Source organism: Arachis hypogaea, chromosome 12 (genome assembly GCF_003086295.3).
Source record: "Arachis hypogaea cultivar Tifrunner chromosome 12, arahy.Tifrunner.gnm2.J5K5, whole genome shotgun sequence".
Lineage (NCBI taxonomy): Eukaryota > Viridiplantae > Streptophyta > Magnoliopsida > Fabales > Fabaceae > Arachis > Arachis hypogaea.
The window spans coordinates 115167609-115187678 of NC_092047.1; the positions used below are offsets into that span (position 1 = coordinate 115167609).

The 20070-nt window shown below is 30.7% G+C and overlaps 2 protein-coding genes and 1 long non-coding RNA gene across 5 annotated transcripts; 1 reads left to right on the forward strand and 2 right to left on the reverse strand.

The window, feature by feature from the left end:
- The first annotated feature begins 102 nt into the window (after positions 1–102).
- Positions 103–3442, forward strand: LOC112728498 (uncharacterized). Of its 3 annotated transcripts, XR_003166268.3 has the most exons (9): positions 104–624; positions 761–1000; positions 1129–1157; positions 1296–1398; positions 1488–1574; positions 1737–1825; positions 2522–2606; positions 2861–2947; positions 3244–3442. It is a non-coding gene; the product is annotated as an uncharacterized lncRNA (long non-coding RNA). The 3 variants fall into 3 exon arrangements; XR_003166267.3 differs by lacking the exon at positions 1129–1157 and having other exon boundaries at positions 103–624; XR_003166269.3 differs by lacking the exon at positions 1129–1157 and having other exon boundaries at positions 761–996.
- A 3231-nt stretch (positions 3443–6673) lies between these two features.
- On the reverse strand, positions 6674–7946 carry LOC140176893 (F-box protein At5g07610-like). Its single transcript, XM_072208452.1, has 2 exons — positions 7076–7946; positions 6674–6966 (listed from the first exon to the last, which is right to left on the reverse strand). The coding sequence occupies exons 1-2, from the start codon at positions 7944–7946 to the stop codon at positions 6674–6676; spliced, it is 1164 nt and encodes a 387-aa protein (XP_072064553.1).
- Positions 7947–10545: 2599 nt separating this feature from the next.
- Positions 10546–18089, reverse strand: LOC114924936 (uncharacterized). The gene is made up of 7 exons (XM_029291132.1): positions 17197–18089; positions 16741–17143; positions 16187–16428; positions 15769–15844; positions 12067–12101; positions 10822–11009; positions 10546–10616 (listed from the first exon to the last, which is right to left on the reverse strand). The coding sequence occupies exons 1-7, from the start codon at positions 18087–18089 to the stop codon at positions 10546–10548; spliced, it is 1908 nt and encodes a 635-aa protein (XP_029146965.1).
- Between the last annotated feature and the right edge of the window lie 1981 nt (positions 18090–20070).

Here is a 20070-nt window from a genome sequence, read left to right on the forward strand (position 1 = left end):
GAGTGATGCTGTTGATAAATTAAAAAACACTTATCAAGTGTTGCTTTATTAAATATATAAAAACAACCATTATAAAAATAATATATTACTCTTTTTAAGAGTTGTCTTTGATTTTATTTTAAACTTCACTTCTTAAGTGTTGTCTAAAATTTTTAATAATTCTTAAAATAACAAAAATAACCCAAACGACAAGGCTAACTATTTTGCGGAGAAAAAGGGAGAAAAGAAGAGTCTCTCGTTCCTAGCAAAACCCCAACCCTAACGAAACCCCTAACCCCAATCCATTCCAAATGATTCATTCCTCTCTGGTTCTTCAATCCATTCGATGATGACGCGCGTTCCTTTATTGAGCTTCGATCTCAATCTCTGCTCAGGAATGAGCTTCGATCGTTGAGCTTCGATCTTCTCTGCTTGCGAATGAGCTTCGATCCTCTGCTCCTCTTCTTATTGAGCTTCGATTCTCTGCTCGTTGAGCTTCTATCTCTGCTAATTGAGCTTCGATCCTCTACTCCTCTTCTCATTGAGCTTCGATCCTCTCTGCTCGTGTTCATCACTGCCGGTTACTGTTCGATTATCACTGCTCGCGTTTTTTGTGAGATTCTCGTTTTTGGCATTCTTCTACAGGTACTAATGATTCTACCGTTCCTTCTCTATTCTATTTTATCACTTTTTTGTGTTTTGAATCCTAATTTTTGGTTAACCTTGTTGCTATGTGCATTAATTTTAAACTTGTTCTACTCTACTCTCACTGCTCCAAAAGCCGGTCAAATCACAAACCTAACAGAAACTCTGCAATAGCCGGCAGCAGAAGCGATTGCTTCCGTCACCGTCGTCGTTGTATAGATCGAACAGCACTAGCTTCACAATCGGCATCATTGCTAAGACCACGGAATTGCGAAAACCTTGGCAACTGGAATGGGAGACGTCGAATAAGGGGCTGAAAAAGTGGTCCGGAGACGGCAAAAATCGTGTTCCTCTCTTTTTGCATTCATCACAGTCGGTATGATGCTGCCTCTTTCCTTTCGCTTTTTTTGTTTTAGTGTTTTTGGTGATTTGATCCCTAATTGTAATACTGGTGATACTGTTGTTGTTGCTATTTGCAATGATAACTCGGTCTCATCCTCAAAGCTCGTGATGCTTTCTTTGTGTTTCTGCAGGTACTGATTTATTAGGAATATGCCCCATTACTTAATTGCTGCTAGTGGCTTTACTAAATTATATTATTTAAGTAAAATCACCAAAATTAATTAATTCATTCATTAATTATAAGATAATTTTGATGATAATTGTGATAGGTGCTATTAGATTGATTCTTTGGACACTTTGGCTCTACTCGGTGATCGTGACCGCTTTGCCACTTCCATTGAATGGATTGGTAAAAATATTCGCTTTGATATTGTGAGTGAATGGCTAAGCAGCTGAATTTCAAGTTTCTGTACTCAATTTGGAGTTAAGGATGAATTTAATTACTTTTTGGTCGGTTACAGAACAAAACTGTTTCTTTGTTTGAGACGACAATCAGAGTTCTTGGAGGATTGCTTTCGGCTCATCTTATAGTCAATGATTACGCTACGGTATCTGTTATATACATTATTGTATACCTGCATTTTTGTATTTTGATAATAGTCTAGTGATTCTAACATTTGAGCACAGGTGAAAATGAAGTTATCCATTAATCATTATGTTTCAATTGGACATAGTTGAAAAACTGTTGATTCAAATGTGTTGGTTTACAGGGATGCGATGATTGGTGCCGTTCCAAGCTATGAGGAGCCGTATATTAAAGTTCCAAGGGTCTTAAGTATGGACTAAAAACTTTGTAAAGGTACTTGATTTGATACAAGGAAACAAGACTTTGGTTTTGTACTCTGCATTTCTTGGTTATTTTTATTGGAAAATGATCTAGCTCTTAATCTATATAACATTCATTTTTGTCATCATGAGTTTGTGTCCTGCCATTAGTCTCATTCTTATAAAACAATCATCTGTGTCCTTCATTCACAGCTGGTGATCACCACTTTAGTTCTCAGAAGGCAAGAGTTATAGCAGTTGATGCTAAAACTACCCAAGACACTAAACTATGTTTTTTTTTGGAGCATTTGATTGTTTTCGATAAGTTGAAGGTTTTGTTTTCAATTTTCTAATCTCCAAAAAGAAAAACATTCTAGATATGTCCTATGTGCCAATATATACTATTAATTATGAATATGAATAGTTGATACTACGTCCAATGCATTAATCCATTAATCTATGCCTCGGCTCAGGGAATCTTAATAGGGACCTTAGCAAACCATTTATTGATAAGTGAGTATTTGATCCAGCCCGTATATATATATATATTTTTATATGTTATGTATTATTGTGAATAGTTTAGAATTATTTTTCTATTTAATTATGTTTTTGAGGTACTTAATTATATTTGAAATTTTATTGATTAGTTCAATTTAATTTATTTATACGCATGAGTGTCAATTTGTCATGCTTTTGATTGTTTCTTAATGCTCTTTAAATTTATGTGCAGTTCATTGAAGGTGGAGCAAAGGCTGAAATAAACTCATAGTGAAGTTGACTCGGTGAAAGACCTGAATGAATCAATCCTTCTTCAGGTATATAAAAAAGATAATTTTGACATAATAGATGGTGAAAAGTAGATATGTGTGAACTTCTCAGTATCCTAACTATATTTTGGAAATTAAATTTGAATAATGAATACATCTAATATTTAGTACAGAGACAGTCGAGCAACTTGCCTGTGTTTTTCCTGCTCATCTCAGTTGTTCATTTCTGTGTTTTTCAATGTTGATATAAGATTGTTGCTTTATTCGTACAAAGTGACACCATGCTTTGGTTAAATAACCAGGATGAAGAACATGAAAACAAAGGAAAAGATGAGAGCTGTGAAGCTGCTGAAAGCGGTGCATCTGAAAGGGAAGATGCAACTGAGGAGGTAATGGTTAGCTTCTGGTTCTTTTTTCTTCTGCAAAAAAACCTTGAATATACCGAGTTATTATGAAGTTTAAATTTGTAATATATCTCTTTGTTAGTTAGCTCCATATTTATATAGAAGTTAGTTTAGTTAGTGGCAAGAATAGAAGATTGAGATCTCTCTTTGCACATAGCAGAATCTTGAAGCTGCTTCTCTGTTTTCTATTCTCTCCTCACACATCAGCTCTGTTTTCTATTATTATAATTTTTTAGTTTTAATGATAAGTTACTTATTTTTTTGTTGTGTATTATTTGCAGATTTAGCATATGGGACAAGTCAAGCATGGATATAAAATATGCAAGTAGATTGACATCTTTTTTACAAATATTACTATTTTGTTATGACAATTATTGTTAGATAAGAATTTTATTATTTTGTCGAGAATTATTGATGAATATGTATTTGAAATACTAATTGAACATTTTAATATCTATTTTAATTTTTACTTTATTATTAGTTATTTTGTCTCTTTTATAAATTTTTTCTGTTGTGCATAAATTTATTTATTAATTAAAATAATTACATATGTATGAACAAAAGATTTTATTGTAAATTTTATTTTTTTGTATTTTTATTACAAAAATAACTTTTATTTTTGCTCAAAAGGCAACTCTCTTATTAGTTGCATATTTTGAATATTAGACAACACTTGTATGGTTGCATATCCAAAAGAAAAAGCAACACTTGCATAGGTTGCATATCCAAAAGAAAAGGCAACACTTTAAAGAATTGCAAATTCAAATTTATAAGCAACTCGTAAAAGGGTTGTATTTTATTGCAAATAGACAACACTTTTTAGTAGTGGCCAAAATATAAGAGAAAAGACAATACTGCAAAAGTGTTGTCTCAAACACACCTTTGAAGTGTTGTTGTTTTTCAACCAAAGGCAACACTTACCAGGTGTTGTCCTCAAAAGCGTTGCTTTTGAAGCAAAAAAGTGTTGCCTTGATCTAAGGCAACGGCCGCATATGCAACGCCACCCAAAAACGTTGTCTTAGGTCAAAAAGTGTTCCCATAGATCAAAAGCAACCTTTTATCAGCTTTTAGACAACACTTATTAAATGTTGCCTCAACTTAAAAATGTTGTAGTGTTCCAAGCTAGAATTTTTCTTTTATTTTTACGAAATATCTAAATGATGTTTTCTTTTCTTCAATTTATAAAATATATATTTTTCTCTCATACAAAATTAAACTAATAGATTCTTTATTTTATTTGACTAAAATACAATTTAATAATCATTATAATTATGTATATAAATTAGTGATAGTTATTGATTGATTTAAACAACAACAACAACAACAATAATAATAATAATAATAATAATAATAATATAAACTATATATATTTATTATAGTAATTTTTTAATATTTTATCATTAATTATGAAAGATATAAAAAAAATTAATTTAATTTTATAATCATTTAATATTTTATAGTATGTGCTAATATATTAAAATAAATTGCACAAAAATTGCTGCAAATTTTTTATTAGTGTAACTATTGGCTTAATCCTTTGAGCGAGAGACACAATGAATACAACATAGATTGTTTAACATAGACTTTACCTATGCTTTCGATCATTGATCATTGTTTATTAATAAAGGAATAGCATGTTGCTTCCTAAACAATAACTCTTTTTGTTTTTCCAGTCATCTATATATAGAGGAGAATCATATAGAGGGAGATCCAGGAAGCACAACAAATCGAAAGGACGCCATTATTTGACCCAGCAGAAAAAGCAGGAGATTAAGGAAGCTTTTGAATTATTTGACACTGATGGCTCAAATTTTCTGCATTTTATCTATAATCAAAATAGTATTGCCTATACTTTAATGTATATTTTAAAATTCTAATACTATGATTTATAAGTATTGTTGATGCCAAGGTACTGAATGTTGCCATGAGATATGTTTTATCTTTCACAAGATTAAAATTTTTAGTAATACTTCTTGGTTATATAGTCTTTATAACAAAATATCATCTTTTTCAAGACCCTAGCTAGGGTTCGAGATGACATAAGAGGTATTTTTAGCTATATGTTCAATTATGTGTTCCTTACTTATGGTTGAATGGAGTTTCTTAAGAGAAAGTTGTTTGTCTATAGTGCTGTATGAGACATTATTGGATAATTAAATAGAAATATCAAAATTCAACTGTACATGTGTCAAATTACTTCTTTGGCCATGCGGTAACTCACAAGAAATTTGACCCAACAAATTACATTTCGTTAACACCATTAATATAACTAATAATAAGTAATAAGGCTAAAAAAAAAAAAAACAACTAAAACTTGTCTTATTTAATATTTATTAATTTTTATAACCATTATAATAAATATTAAATAAGATAAATTTTGATTATTTTTAATTAATTTATCTTGATTATCAAATATTTTTGTAATATAACACACAAACAAATTATTTTGTAATTTAAAATTGCTGCACATCTAAGTATTTTTTCATCCAAGTTTATCCAAGTAGGTTCAACACAACAAAAACTACTTTCATTAAAAGAGCGTCATTATCACGCATACATTCTCTTCTTCTTTCAAATTCACGAATACCTTCTTCTTCTTTTGCTTATCCTCCTCTTTCGTTATTGTCATCACTAACAACACTAACATTTTGTTAATGGATTATTTTTTCAATCAAATTAAAAATGCAATTGATAAATTGAATTGATACAGGTATTCTGAATTGAATTGAATTGAATTGATAATCTCTAAATTGTAGACACGTGTGTTTTGAATTTGATTTTATATAATGGATAATGTTCCGTTCATTTAGTACTATACAATTGTTTCACCTTAATAACGTATTCGGTCCATTATGCAGAAAGCTATTTTGAATTTGACTTTATATAATGGATAATGTTCCATTCATTTAGTACTATACAATTGTTTCACCTTAATAACATGTTCGGTTCATTATGAATTGAATTGAATTGAATTGATAATCTATAAAAAAATGAGAAAAAAAGAAAGAAGAAAAATCTGCGTGTGTAAATTTGGAAGATGAAAAAGAAATACGAGGAAGAAGATGAGGAGGAGGAGAAGAAGGAGAAGGAGAAAGAAACAGAAAATGAGCACGTAATTTGAAAAGTTATTACAACAACTTGAATAAATTTTGATAAAGATTTTGTTTAAATGTAGAGTTTTATTCTTTAAATAATTTAAAGTAGTCTCTTCCTAAAACATATGTTGTTTTGTGTTTTTTTTTTTTTTTTTTATCTAAAAGATATGCCCTTCTTGTTTATGCTTAGTAAAATCAAGGATTTTGTCATATTCTCTCTGAACCAATTATTTTTAACTTAGTGAATCAAATATAATAGGATTAGATTTCATTTGACATGTTTTTATTTAGTGGTTGATTAGGTTTCAAATAAAAGAAAAATTGAGTTTCAACAATATGCTATTTGAAATAACAATAATGCATAGTGTTTTTCATAAACCAAAAATTGGTTCTTGGTGTAAAATGAAATTTTGCCTAGTAATGCATGAAATATAATAAATTTAGCCATTATTCATTAAACAAGCATATGAATTTAGTGTAGTGTTATTTCTACGTTTAAAGAATAGAACAAAAACCACCTTATAATTATAATTATTTAAAAATAAAAAATATAAATAATAGACAATACAAATATTAAACAATCTTAACAATGTCCAAATACTTACTCTACATGGATCTATGAATTTCCAATACTTAACAAAGTCTCAAAGTAGTGATGAACAGAAATAGGCGATTCGTCTACTTTACAAAGAACCCTCAAACCATAATCTTTCAGGCTATAAGACATTATTTTACCATCTTTGAACAATACAAGCATGGAGTCCTCTTCTTCTTCTTTTTCTTGGCGAAGAACAAAACTTAACACAGAAAATGGATTACTTGAAACATTCCACCACAAGGCTGATTCCCCATCATGCATGCGATTAAGATTAACATGGTATCTGGCAACCCATGAAGAGTAATTTTCCTCTAATTCCCAAATATCAAACTCCAAATTATTATCTAGAATCAAGTGCAGCCTCCCTCTACATTCTCCAAAATACTTAAACACTCCAGGGCTTTGAATCTAAGTCATCACCAACGGATGGCACTCTTGGCAATTTATCAAAGCAAAGCCGGTTGGTATCAAAATAAACAGAATTATCATGATCTAATAAACGAAACCAATGAATAGCACTGTTGCAATAAACTCCTTTTGTGACACGTAAGTCATCAGGTAGGTTGCAAACAACTTTTCTCCAACGACACGTCTCTGATGTATACAGACGAATCTCAATTCTGGGTTTGCAAATCATAGGTCCGAGAGGAGAATAACGACGATATTTAAACGGAGAACTTTCCTCACCGAATGAAATAACTTTGTAAGAAAGAGGTTGTTTTAGAGGTTCGAAAACAAGATAAGCCTTCAATGCAAATGGATCAAACGAGAAGGGACGATCATCATCATCCGAGTAAGCTGCATCATGTGCATCGGGGTAATCTAGACGAACGGAGTGGTCGTCGCGGCGGATCGCAGGGTTGCATATGCGAAAGTGGCATGCTTCCTCAAGATAAGTCTCTACAACTTCTTCGGGAAATTGGGATAGATTACTTGGATAATGAACATTCCATAGTAATAGACCATTGCAAGAGTGCATAATGGAAGGCAATAAGTTGGATCCATGAAGATCAGGGTGGAAGGTTTTGTTACTTTCATTATTGGTGTTTAAGGGGACAAAAGAAGCTCTACGAAGCTTTGTGTCTGAGACATTTTGAACCAACAGAGCAGTGGGTGGAGGGTTGTTATTGTACTTGGAATATAAACGACAAGTGTGTGAATAACGGAATTTGGGGTTGGAGATGATTGACAGCCATTTCTTGCACACGCACTTGCATTGAATCGCTTGTTTCAGAAGGATTTCCGTTAAGAGATCCATGTCTCGTATCACAGTGTCACATCGACTCTCCATTCTTTACGAAACCAAGAGAGTAGTTGCGTGGCTGGCTAATTTATTTTTATATTGTTTAAATACATGTGTTTTTTTTATATGGTGTTTTATTCAAATCGGACGGTCCGATTTATTTGAAGAAAAAAATAAATTACAAATCGGAGGGTCCGATTTGCTTGGAGAAAAAAATAAACTACAAATCGGAGAGTCCGTTTTGTATTTTATATTTTTTTTATTTTTTAAAATAAAAATGAACGGTCCGATTTTAACATTAAAATTTTTTTTTTTCGAATTCACAAATCGGACCGTCCGATTTGTGATTTTTTTTCGATGCATCCGATTTATAGATCCCATACCAATATAAAACACACTTCTGTTCACACCTTCTGGTTATGCACTTCTCTCTCTCCCACATAAAAAATAACAAGCGCGTTGTAGGCTACTGTTTCTCTGCTTCATCTCTTATGTTATGTCTTATATAACTACTAGGTATGGCCCACACACCTCAAGCCTATTAATCATATATGCTGCCAAATTATTATTATTATCCTATGTGGACATGATAATAATTTAGATGTAGTTATTTTTGTTTGAAGCTGGTAATTAATAATTATTGAATAATTTGATATGTTTGATTAAATTATTATTTGATAATTTTAAATTATTAATTTTATTATAAATACATATAGCTGCATATGAATTTTTATTATATATGTGTATATAAAAAATTAAAAACTAAATCACATTATTTATATATAGATATATGTATTGTTTAATTTATTTATTTTTAAAATATATTTTATATTGTTAAATATATTTTATACGTAACTTATTTAGTGACTGATTTTTATATTAACATAACGTGAATGTTATTATTATTATTATTGATAAATAGTTACTTGTATGTCTCACTAAAATTAATTAAAAATTATTAGACAACTCGACGAGCTTAACTAAATTATATAGCATAATACATATTAATATCTTAACTATTATTTTTACATAAAAAAATCACATATATTTAACTAAATTATTTAACATAACACATATGGATATGTCAATTATTATTTGATTTATTTCAGCAAAAGAGACAATCATTAAAATGATCTTATTTAATTTAATGTATTATGTATTATTAAAATCAAATTTTTTCAATTAATAGCAATATATTTCTTGATTTATTTTATTTAATTCTTTTAAACGCGTTAATTAATTAATTATTTATTTGATTTAATTGAGATAAATATCAAATTATTTAATATTTTATTTGACCATATTAAATATAACTAATTAATTATATTAATTATTTGATTTGATTGAAATAAATGTATTAATTTTTTTTAATTTACATTAATTTTTTTGTCTTATATATTTTAATTAATATTTTTGAGAGTGTTAATTATTTATTTTATTTGATCATATTAACTATAAGTCTATAACTAATTAATTATATTAATAATATAATTTGACCACATTAATTAAACTATTTAATTATATATATAATTTGGATCTTCTAACATTGAAAATTACGGGGAAATGATAAATAATATTTAATCACCTTAAGATTATTTGCTGAAATTCACTATTAATTTAAAAATATTGACCACTCATTTTTTATCATTTGGAAGTGAAGCCTCTCTACTTTATTTAGAGAATTCATGTGATGCATGATTATGGTTAATTATATAAAGAACATATACTACTTTGTTAAGTTTTTATGTTTGTACCTTAGATATATTTAGGATATAATATTTATTTAACACACATATTTTTTTGTGTTTAACAATATCTTAAATAAAAAATATTTTTTAAATATATTTAGATAACGTAAACTTTATCACATGTTAAAATATTTAATTTTATTCTTATATTATATTTTTAAAATAAATTTAAAAATATTATGTATTATTTTTTATTGACCAAAATTTATCTTAAATGCTTTACAAAAAAATATACTTAATATAAATAAAATATCAAAATATTTATAATTTATTTAAAAAATATTTTATATTTTATATATACGTACGTATTTAAAAAATGAAATTAATGTATCCATGCTTCACATATAATTATATATATCCAAAAGAAGAATATGCGTGAATCTTTGAAGTCTAAAATTAGAGTAAGATATGAGTCAAATGTACAATTTATTGATTTTTACATATTTAGGCTAGGATCATGATCAAAATAAAATCCAAAATGAGGTATGAAAAGATCAAAATAATCATTTCATATAGAAAAATAATATATAAATATACAGAAATAAGTTATATTTAATAAGAATTTTTTTATTATAAATTAAAAAAATTGTTTTTTTTAAATATAATTAATTCTTATGTACTCCCATGTACTCTAAAATATATACTACTGATGTTTAAAATTAAAATATTTTTTTTTAATTTATTACAGAAAAAAATTCTATATAACATGCATAACAACAAAGAAATGTATTTAAAAACAACAATTCTTTAAACAGAAGATCAGATATCAGAGTTGGATGCTAATTATTATTAGGAGACAGTTGGTCTTCCATCAAACGTTTAATTTGACCGAAGGTTGACACTACTGGGTCTGCAAAATTAGTAGTGGCCCTTTGACAGTTGTTGCGGAAATCGACCTCTTACAGCCAGCCGAGCATTTCATAATCTATAAAGACAACAACTGTCATGTCATCATGGTAATTCCTCCTCTCTACAGCAGGAATATCAATTAGTCCAGCTTTTATAATAAGTCTCTTTTCAATTCCATTTCTTAGGAAGGTGTGGATTATTTTTATATGGATTATTTGTTAGATTATTTTTTTATCAATAGTAAATATAAGTTTATTTGTTATAATTTTTGTAGTGAAAATACATAAAAAGTACATAATATATAAAGTGTAATAAAATAAATTCACTCATTAGTCCGTTGAAAAGGCGGTTCTCCAGGAAATAAGCTTCATGGCCACCATGGCCATCATAGACACCATTGCCACTACGATCTTCTCTATCGTTGGTGGCAACCGCGAAAGAGAAAGAACCAGAAGAATGATGCATAAGATCTTTTGTCCACAACAATGGATCTTTGCGACGGTATTTCTGCTGTCTACGGACAGAACCAGTTTTTCGATAAAAACCATCTTCAATTATTTTGGGTATATTTAGTTTAGTCTTAGAAATACTTTAAATACTTTCAATCTTATTGAACATTAGAATTTTTTGTTTGACTAATTTTGTTCTCTAAATACAACCATGATTTTGGAATTTAACTCTAGTTTATTTTAAACAACAAATTATAATTTTGCGTTTAAATTAAAAAATTAATTAATTTTTTTTAATTTTACCATTCAATCTCATTTATAAGAAGAGATATTAGGAACAATTATATTTTACAAATAATTTTTTTAATATTATTGTTAGTACTCCTTATTAAATGTTGATTTTTTATCAATAATTTTTCTCGTTCATAGCATGAATATTTTTGTTTAAAATTTTTTTATGTTCACTAATATATATTTTTGTATTTTTTTAATAGAATTTTCAGTAGTTATTATTCATATCAATTTTTTAATTATTTTTATTAATGCTTTTTTTATAGAATTTTATCATTTTTTTATTTAACTTTGTATAATTTTTACTATACATTCTTAAATTAGTATATATTTTATTTAATATTGTTAATTTTTATAATTTAAATAATTGATTCTATTAGAAAGATCTAATTAAATACAAGAATATTAAAGAAGAGTACTGATAGAGTACTAAATTTTAACACATATATTTAAATTTTTAAAAAAAAAATTATAATAAAAAATATTAAAATAATATGATTTTGAATGATATAAATTTATATCTTTTTAAATAATTTTTATTTAAATATAATTTTAAATAATGTACTCCAAACAATATTTATTTTATTATAATTTATTTTGATATAAAATTACTTAACATAAATCACATTAACACCAACTCACTTCTTATTAAAATTAAGTTTGTAAAATAAATTTGATATAAATTTTCATTAACAAATTTTAATCCAAACACATATTTTGAGGTCTTGGAATGAATTTGAAAGAAAAAAAAATTACTAAACTGCATTCCATTATTGACAACTTGAAGTCTTGAATGAAATTATTCTTAATTTTAGTGATACTATGACTTACAGTATTTTCATTGAAAATACTATCTTCTGCCTTCCCTGTTAAAAAAAGAAGCAAATTCTTAGAATATGATCTATGGATAGTAAAAAAAAACTATGACCACCCATAACGCATTGGATCTCTACTTAAATTACAAAAACTGTTATATAATTGATGTACTCCTTATTATTTATTGTTCATCATTATCATGAGATAAAAAATATCCTTTATCAATCTAATTGAAACGTAAAACGTTCTCTATATTCCTTGCCAATGTAAAAATTGCTAATACCAAAAAATCAAAGAGAAACCATTCTAACAAAAACTTATAACTCAATACATACATAGTATTTAATTAGTTTTTTTTTTAATCAAAGTGTTGGACAAGAGTAAGATTGTGTTAGTATTAAACATGGATTTAAACACAGAAAAAAAAAGGTTTTGTTAAGTTGTTAAACTTATCCCAACATTGTCCATTATAAATTATTAATCCAAAATAATAAACATGAGAATTGAACATAAATCATTGGGACTGGAAAAATATGATACTAACCAATTAGGGTTGGTAATGGGTAGAGTAGGGACCCTATCCTATCTTACCTATGGGTTAAAAATTTTATTAAAACTCTACTCTATTTTACTTACGAGTTGAGAATCTCTCAACCCTAACCCTACATGCACCCTAAAATTCTAAACCCTACCCTTCCTTATCCTACCCGTAGAAATATCAAATTTTTTCAAAGTAAATTAATAACAAAAAAAAAAAAACTAATGCTCTAAATTACTAAATTAACTAACTAGTTTTAGTGGTTGTTCATTTATTGTAAGTCTGTACCCTAAACTCGTACCCTACCCTACCCGCAGACATACTCGGACCCTACCCTACCCTACCTGAACAGGTTGAACTGAGTTAAATACTCACGAATAGGATATGAATTATCAGCCCTATAACCAATTAAACTAATTTCATTTTCTATCTATATGGTACTAATGCTTTTATAAAATATTTAGAGGGTTATATGACCCTCCATTGCCAAAGAGAAGCTCCACCTTTAACAACACCTATACTCAAAGACTGAAGAGAAAAGTTGATGAAAGGCTCTCTCCACTTTTCTAAGTGAGAACAAGATGGTATCAATCTCTCAAACAATGCGAAAAGTCAAAAACAAAATTTGAAATTACTCCGGATATCTCCAATTATGTTTATAATAATTCAAGTTAGTTGTTGCATGTTTTCAAATCATAAACCCTAAACAAGGCACAATAAAAAAACGTAATTACATATGGCATACTTTGATGACTTGGTACCAATTTAATTCTCATCAACAAAAAGAATATTATAAAAGATAGATTACAAGAAGATTGTCTTTTAAAATTTTAATACATACACCTAGTAAGAAATTATAAAAATTGCATAAACATACAAAAAGAGAAATTCTTTTAACAAAATTTTGTTTGAACAATGTATATTTAGACACATTATGTATGTGTAGCATCTCCCTCCAAAAAAAAAATTCATGCATAATGCAAATTAAAAGATAAAAAAAGATGAATCTAACTGACAAAAAAGATTGTCTTTTAAGATTTTAATACATACACCGAACTGGTTTACACGTTTTTAATTAAATATTTCTAGTAATTAATTGCAGTGACTAATTTTATAGTGTTTATATAGTATTAATTATTCTAAAAAGTTTAATTGTTCTGTTAGCTTTTATAATTCTATTATTATTATTATTATTATTATTATTATTATTATTATTATTATTATTATTTTACATAAATCCTATGTGTATATGATAATGATTCCGATGAAGTTATTTTCGTATAAACCTGTTAATTGATAATTATTAGATAATTTGATATATTTAATTAAATTATTATCTAATAATTTTAAATTATTAATTTTACCATAAAAATAACTGCATATAAGATATAAGTTTTCATCGAATGTACATAAAAATTAGACACTATAAATACATACAGCTGCATATGAGCTTTTACGATGTGTATATAAAAAATTAAGAACTAAATCAATCATCAATTATTTATATATAAATACATGTATTGTTTAACTTATTTATTTTTAAAATTTATTTTATATTGTTAAATATATTTTATACATAACTTATTTAGTGATTGATTTTTATATTAACATAACGTGAATGTTGTTATTATTATTGATAAATAGTTACTTATATGTCTCACTAAAATTTTCATATAAAAATAATAATTAAAAATTATTTGATAATTCGATGTGCTTAACTAAATTGTATAGCATAATACCTATTAATATCTTAATTATTATTTTTACATAAAAAAATCACATATATATAACTAAATCATTTAACATAATACATATGGACATGTCAATTATTATTTCAGCAAAAGAGACAATAATTAAAATTATCTTATTTAATTTAATCTATTATGTATTATTAAAATCGAATTTTTTCAATTAATAGCAATTTATTTCTTGATTTATTTTATTTAATTCTTTTAAATGCGTTAATTAATTAATTAGTTATTTGATTTGATTGAGATATTAACTATATTAACTATAACTAATTACTTAAAAATATAAAATTATTTAATATTTTATTTGACTATATTAACTATAACTAATTATTTATATTAGTTATTTGATTTGATTGGAATAAATGAATTGATTTCCTTTTAATTTGCATTAATTTTTTTGTCTTATATATTTTGATTAATACTTTTGAGAGTGTCAATTATTTATTTTATTTGATCATTTTAACTATAACTAATTAATTATATTAATAATATAGTTTGACCATATTAATTATAACTAATTAATTATATTAATTATTTATTATGACTAGAATAAATAAATTAATTTTATTTTAATTTGCACAAATTTTTTCATCTTATGTATTTTGATTAATAGTTTTTAAGAATGTCAATTAATTCTTTATTTGATTTGATTGAGATAAATATCAAATTATTTAATATTTTATTTGACAATATTAACTATAACTAATTAATTATATTAATTATTTAATTCGACTGGAATAAATAAATTATTTTGTTTTAATTTGTATTAATTTTTTGTTTTATATATTTTGATTAATTATTTTTTTAGAGTATTATAATTAATTAATTATTTGATTTGATTGAGATAAATATTAAATTATTTAATATTTTATTTGACTATATTAACTATAACTAATCAATTATATTAATAATTTGATTTAGTTAGAATAAATAAATTGATTTTGTTTTAATTTACATTAATTATTATATTTAAAATTATACAATTATTTTAATAATAATTAACAAATATTAAATAAAATTATTATAGATTATTTGAATTTATTTTTTTATTATTTTTCAAATATTTTTCTATTATGTTTATGTGAAATTATTCTAATAATTTTCTTGTGTATATGTTATGAGTTTGTTGATTATGATTCTTTTGTTGTTGACCACCTTGTTAAGTATTACTCTTTCAGTGTTGATCCAATAAATGGTAGTAATTATGAGAGAAATTGACACTTCTGTTAAGAGATCCATGTCGTCTCCGATCACAGCGTCGTATGGACTATCCAATGTTGATGGAACCAACAGAGTTGCCAGTGTGCGGTGCTGCGATTTATGCGTGGCAGCTATATGTGGTGCTGTAGAAGACCACGGTTCAATTGGTTTTTCTATAGTTCTACTTCATATCTATCTTATATAACAACCACTTATGGGGCCACACACCTCAAGCCCACCATTTTTTTTTTTGGAAACCAAACAGCTCAACACAATAACAGTGGAGCAATCAAAGTCATCCACACTAAAAACAAACAAACTTAACAAGAAATATAACAAACCAAATCCGTCCCCATGTCATCTCTGGCATAGCCATCAATAACTAAAGGGATCCTTACCGCTCCACTCGTTAGCACTATTCGAGGACATGTTGATAATTTCTTTGACTCCTTTGCTTGTGTGCTGAAAAATTCGCCTATTCCTTTCCAACCATAGGTTCCAGATGATCGCGCAGAAGCACCTCAACCGGTGGTTACGCTCATCCATTCTCCTCGGTTCTTCTGTCCACCTAAGAAAGTGCTCTTTCATCGATCCCGGATAAGACCATCGTCGGCCAAAGGCAGAAATCCAAGCACTCCACACCTACCAAGCAAATACACATCCTAGAAACAAGTGATATACATCTTCCACCTCGTTGTTACAAAGAACACAAGTAACATCTTCCTGACTGATGATTCCAAACCGGCTCAACCTGTCCTTTGTATTTACTCTTCCTATCAGAGCAAACCATACAAAAAGCTCTACTCTAGGCAGAACCAACCCCTTCCAAACAGTCCTGGTGAAGCTGTAGCTAGTTACCTCCTCTGGGATCAGTTCCTCCTGCATCACCTGCACAAATGAGTTAGTTGTAAAAACACCTCGCCTATCATATTTTCACACCACTCTGTCCTCTCTGTTTGGAACTAATGTCACAGGTCTCAAAACCTCATGCAGTGCACTCAGGAGTTCCAACTCCCATTGAAAGAGCTCTCTCCTCCATTGGAAGTTCCAAATCCACTCAAACCCATCCCAAAACCCGCACTCCCCTATAACGGATCCACATTGGTTTGAAACAGAGAAAAGCCTCGGGAAGCGATCCTTCAGAGATCCACCAAGTAACTATACATCCTCCCAAAATCGAGTCTGGCACCCATCACCAACCTCCATGGATAGGCCTGCGACCATCTTATCCCTTAAATGTTGATTCATGATTTGTAACTGGCAGATATCCTTCCATGGTCCCCCTCTAGTAGGCAGTTCTTGAGTCGACAGTGGCTCATTGGGATTCAGATTATGACAGGAACATACTACCTTTTTCCATAGTGTGCATTCTTCCTTTGCAAATCGCCACCACCACTTAAACAACAGCGCTGTGTTGCGAACCATAGCATCCCCAACTCCTAGCCCACCTAGTTTCTTCGGCGCCTGCACCACGTCCCACCTTACTAATGCCATACCAGTCCTCCCTTCTTCTGAACTCCACAGAAATCGTCTCTGCAGCGAAATCAATTTCTCGGCCACAGCTTTCGGCATCTTGAACAAGTTTAAATAGTATACTGGCAAGCTATTCAACATTGATTTGATAAGCACCAACTTCCACAGCTTTGTTTCACCAACCTCGGATTAGCTCCTAGAGAGATTCCAAGGTATTTAACTGGAAGGGCATCCCCCTTACAACCCAGCAAGTTACACATACGCTCGACCCATTGCTCCTCACAATTAATTGGGATCAGGCTGGACTTATCAAAATTGATACTCAGGCCTGACATCAACTCGAAGTATTGCAGAAGCCTCTTGTAAATCTTAATAGTCTCCTCTTCTTGTGGGCAAAAGAGGATAGTGTCATCAACGAACTGAAGGTGTGACAATACTACACTATCTCTACCAACCAGCAACGGTGATATACGACCGTTCCTCACTGCCTCTCCAATCATTCGATGCAGCACATCCACAACCAGTACAAACAAGAACGGGGATAGTTGGTCATCTTGTCTCAAGCCTTTTTCCATGTTGAACGGTTTAGACGGCGAGCCGTTTATCAACACCGACATAGACGCAGTAGCTACACACTCCATAACCCATGCTCTCCATTTATGACCAAATGCCATCTTTTGCAGCACCACAAAGCTCCACTTGACCCTGTCGTATGCTTTTTGGAAGTCAAGCTTGATTAGGGCAACCTCTTTTTTCCTCAGTTTAAGCCAGTTAACTGTTTCACATGCAATAAGCGCCCCATCATGGATTTTCCTTCCCTGTACAAACGCACTCTGGGTCTCTCCTACTAATGCTGGCATCACTGATCTCATCCTCCTAACCAACACCTTTAAAATAACCTTATACACACACCCCACCATACTGATAGGTCGCAAGTCTTTAATCTCCTTCGCACCTATGAATTTAGGTGCCAGCGCCACCCAACTGACATTGGCATCCGCCGGTAACCTGGGCGTCTGGAAGAACCCCATCACTGCAGCCGTGAATTCAGAACCAATCTCCTCCGATCCCAACATCTCTTGATGAAGCTCATGTTGTATCCGTCACACCCTGGCGCCTTGGAGGGCTCACAGCCTCTCTGATCTCCTCGGCCGACGGCATCACTTCTAGAGCCGTTGCATCCTCCTCATCTATTTGAACCACCAATCCATCTCTGAACCCCATACTAGGAGAGTCCTCTTGATGATATAAATCCTTATAAAAACTCTCTGATAGCAACCTTTATTCTAGCCTGATTCTGAACCAGCCTGCCGTTGATAACCAGAGTATCAATCCTATTGTTCCGTCTTCTTACTGAGGCTATATTGTGAAAGTATCTTGTATTTCTGTCCATATCGTTCACATGCCGAGACCGCGACATCTGCTTCCAATGTACTTCTTTTCTCACATACCATCGCTCACAGCACTTAACCAACGCCTTTCTTCTAGCCTCCAGTGTTTCATCATACACTCATTACTGACCATATCATCAATCCTCTTGATCTCTTCCTCAAACTTTATAATCTTCTTATACATCTCACCGAAATTTGCCTTATGCCATCTTCCCAGTGGTTCTGTCAGCGCCTTCAATTTATCTGTGAACTGTAGCTCCCCCAAATCTCTCCATTCCTTCTTTACCATCCTGAGAAAGCCCTCGTGTGTAAACCACGAATCAAGGCTCCGGAACGGCCTCGGACCACCTCGTAGCTTCCTACCCTCCACTATTAGTGGGCAGTGATCTGACAAACCCCTTGGTCCACCTCGCAAATGTGCCTCTGGGAACTCTTCTAGCCATTCCAAACTAACCAAAACTCTATTATGCGGCTGCAAGAACGCCCGTGAAACCATGTAAACTTCCGGTCAGTGAGCGGCAGATCCACTAATTTCATGTCCTGTATCCAAAACTTAAAATCTTCCGCAGATCGTGTCAAACCAGTAGTACCTCTCTGTTCCTCTGCATGTACTATTTCATTAAAGTCTCCCATAAAGCAGCACGAAACCTGACATAACCCCGCTATATAGCTCAGCTCCTCCCATACATGAATCTTCTCATCTCTATCATGTGCACCATATACCAAGACAAACGCACAGTTGAAACTATTTTTTAATATCATGTCTTCCACACACAACCACCTCTCTCCCTTATAGCAGTTATTTAAGTTAAACATCACCTCGTCCCAAATTAACAATAGTCCATCAGATGCCCCATCAGAGCCTACATATTCCCAACCTGGACTACCTTGTCCCCATATTCTTGCAACGTCAAATCTTGTCACTATCTGCCTTTTAGTTTCAATGAGACCTAACATTTGTACCCTATGTTTATTCCTTAGGTCCTTCCACCATTCTTAACTTCCCATCTCCCCTCAACCCCCTAACATTCCATGAATTGAATATCATTTTAAAATTATTTTACACACCTGTTTTGCATGTTGGGACTGCACCGTCTCATTTTCACTCTCTGCTTTGCCATTTTTCTTTTGCGAGCTATTTCTTCGTTCTATGCTTGTAGAATTGCTATAATGTCATCTTCTTCGTTGTATAATCTCGCTCCTGATTTGTGTACCACTCCCACATCTTTTTATTTTCTACTAGTTGCTCCTCCACATCGGTTTGCTCATTGTCACTTGCTTCCTCATCATTCCCCTTTTCCTCTTGGCCCGGTTCAGTCTCTCCAATGTCGTCTTCAATCTGACTGCAGAGCATTTTACCGGTTTGCACACAGTATTGAGGTGTACCCGGCCTTCGTTCACTCCAGGGAACATTCCTTGCTCTGGCGCCATGCTTCCCGTGCATCCCTTCGGTTTCACCAACCAATATCGCACCTCCACCCCTGCTGACCTTAGGTAGTTTGTCACTGCGTTCTCCCCCTGCCACCTGATGAGCTGAAGTGCCACACAGACCGTGGTTGACCGCCGCTGAAGGAATCTCCTCCCCACCGCCGACGTCACTCCCCGCGTCCTCAATAGCACTGGTCACGCTTGTTTGGAGGCAGACGTTCCCTGCACACAGCATCTG

Coding starts and splice junctions, on each gene's coding strand:
- LOC140176893 (XM_072208452.1), bottom strand. CDS start 7,946: ATGGAGAGTCGATGTGACACTGTGATACGAGACATGGATCTCTTAACG. Junction 6,967..7,075: donor GCCAAGAGTGCCATCCGTTG/GTGATGACTTAG, acceptor TTTGGGAATTAG/AGGAAAATTACTCTTCATGG.
- LOC114924936 (XM_029291132.1), bottom strand. CDS start 18,089: ATGTTGGGATCGGAGGAGATTGGTTCTGAATTCACGGCTGCAGTGATG. Junction 12,102..15,768: donor AAAAAAATGGTGGGCTTGAG/GTGTGTGGCCCC, acceptor TTTTTTTAACAG/GGAAGGCAGAAGATAGTATT. Junction 11,010..12,066: donor GTATTTTCAATGAAAATACT/GTAAGTCATAGT, acceptor TTCTGTCCGTAG/ACAGCAGAAATACCGTCGCA.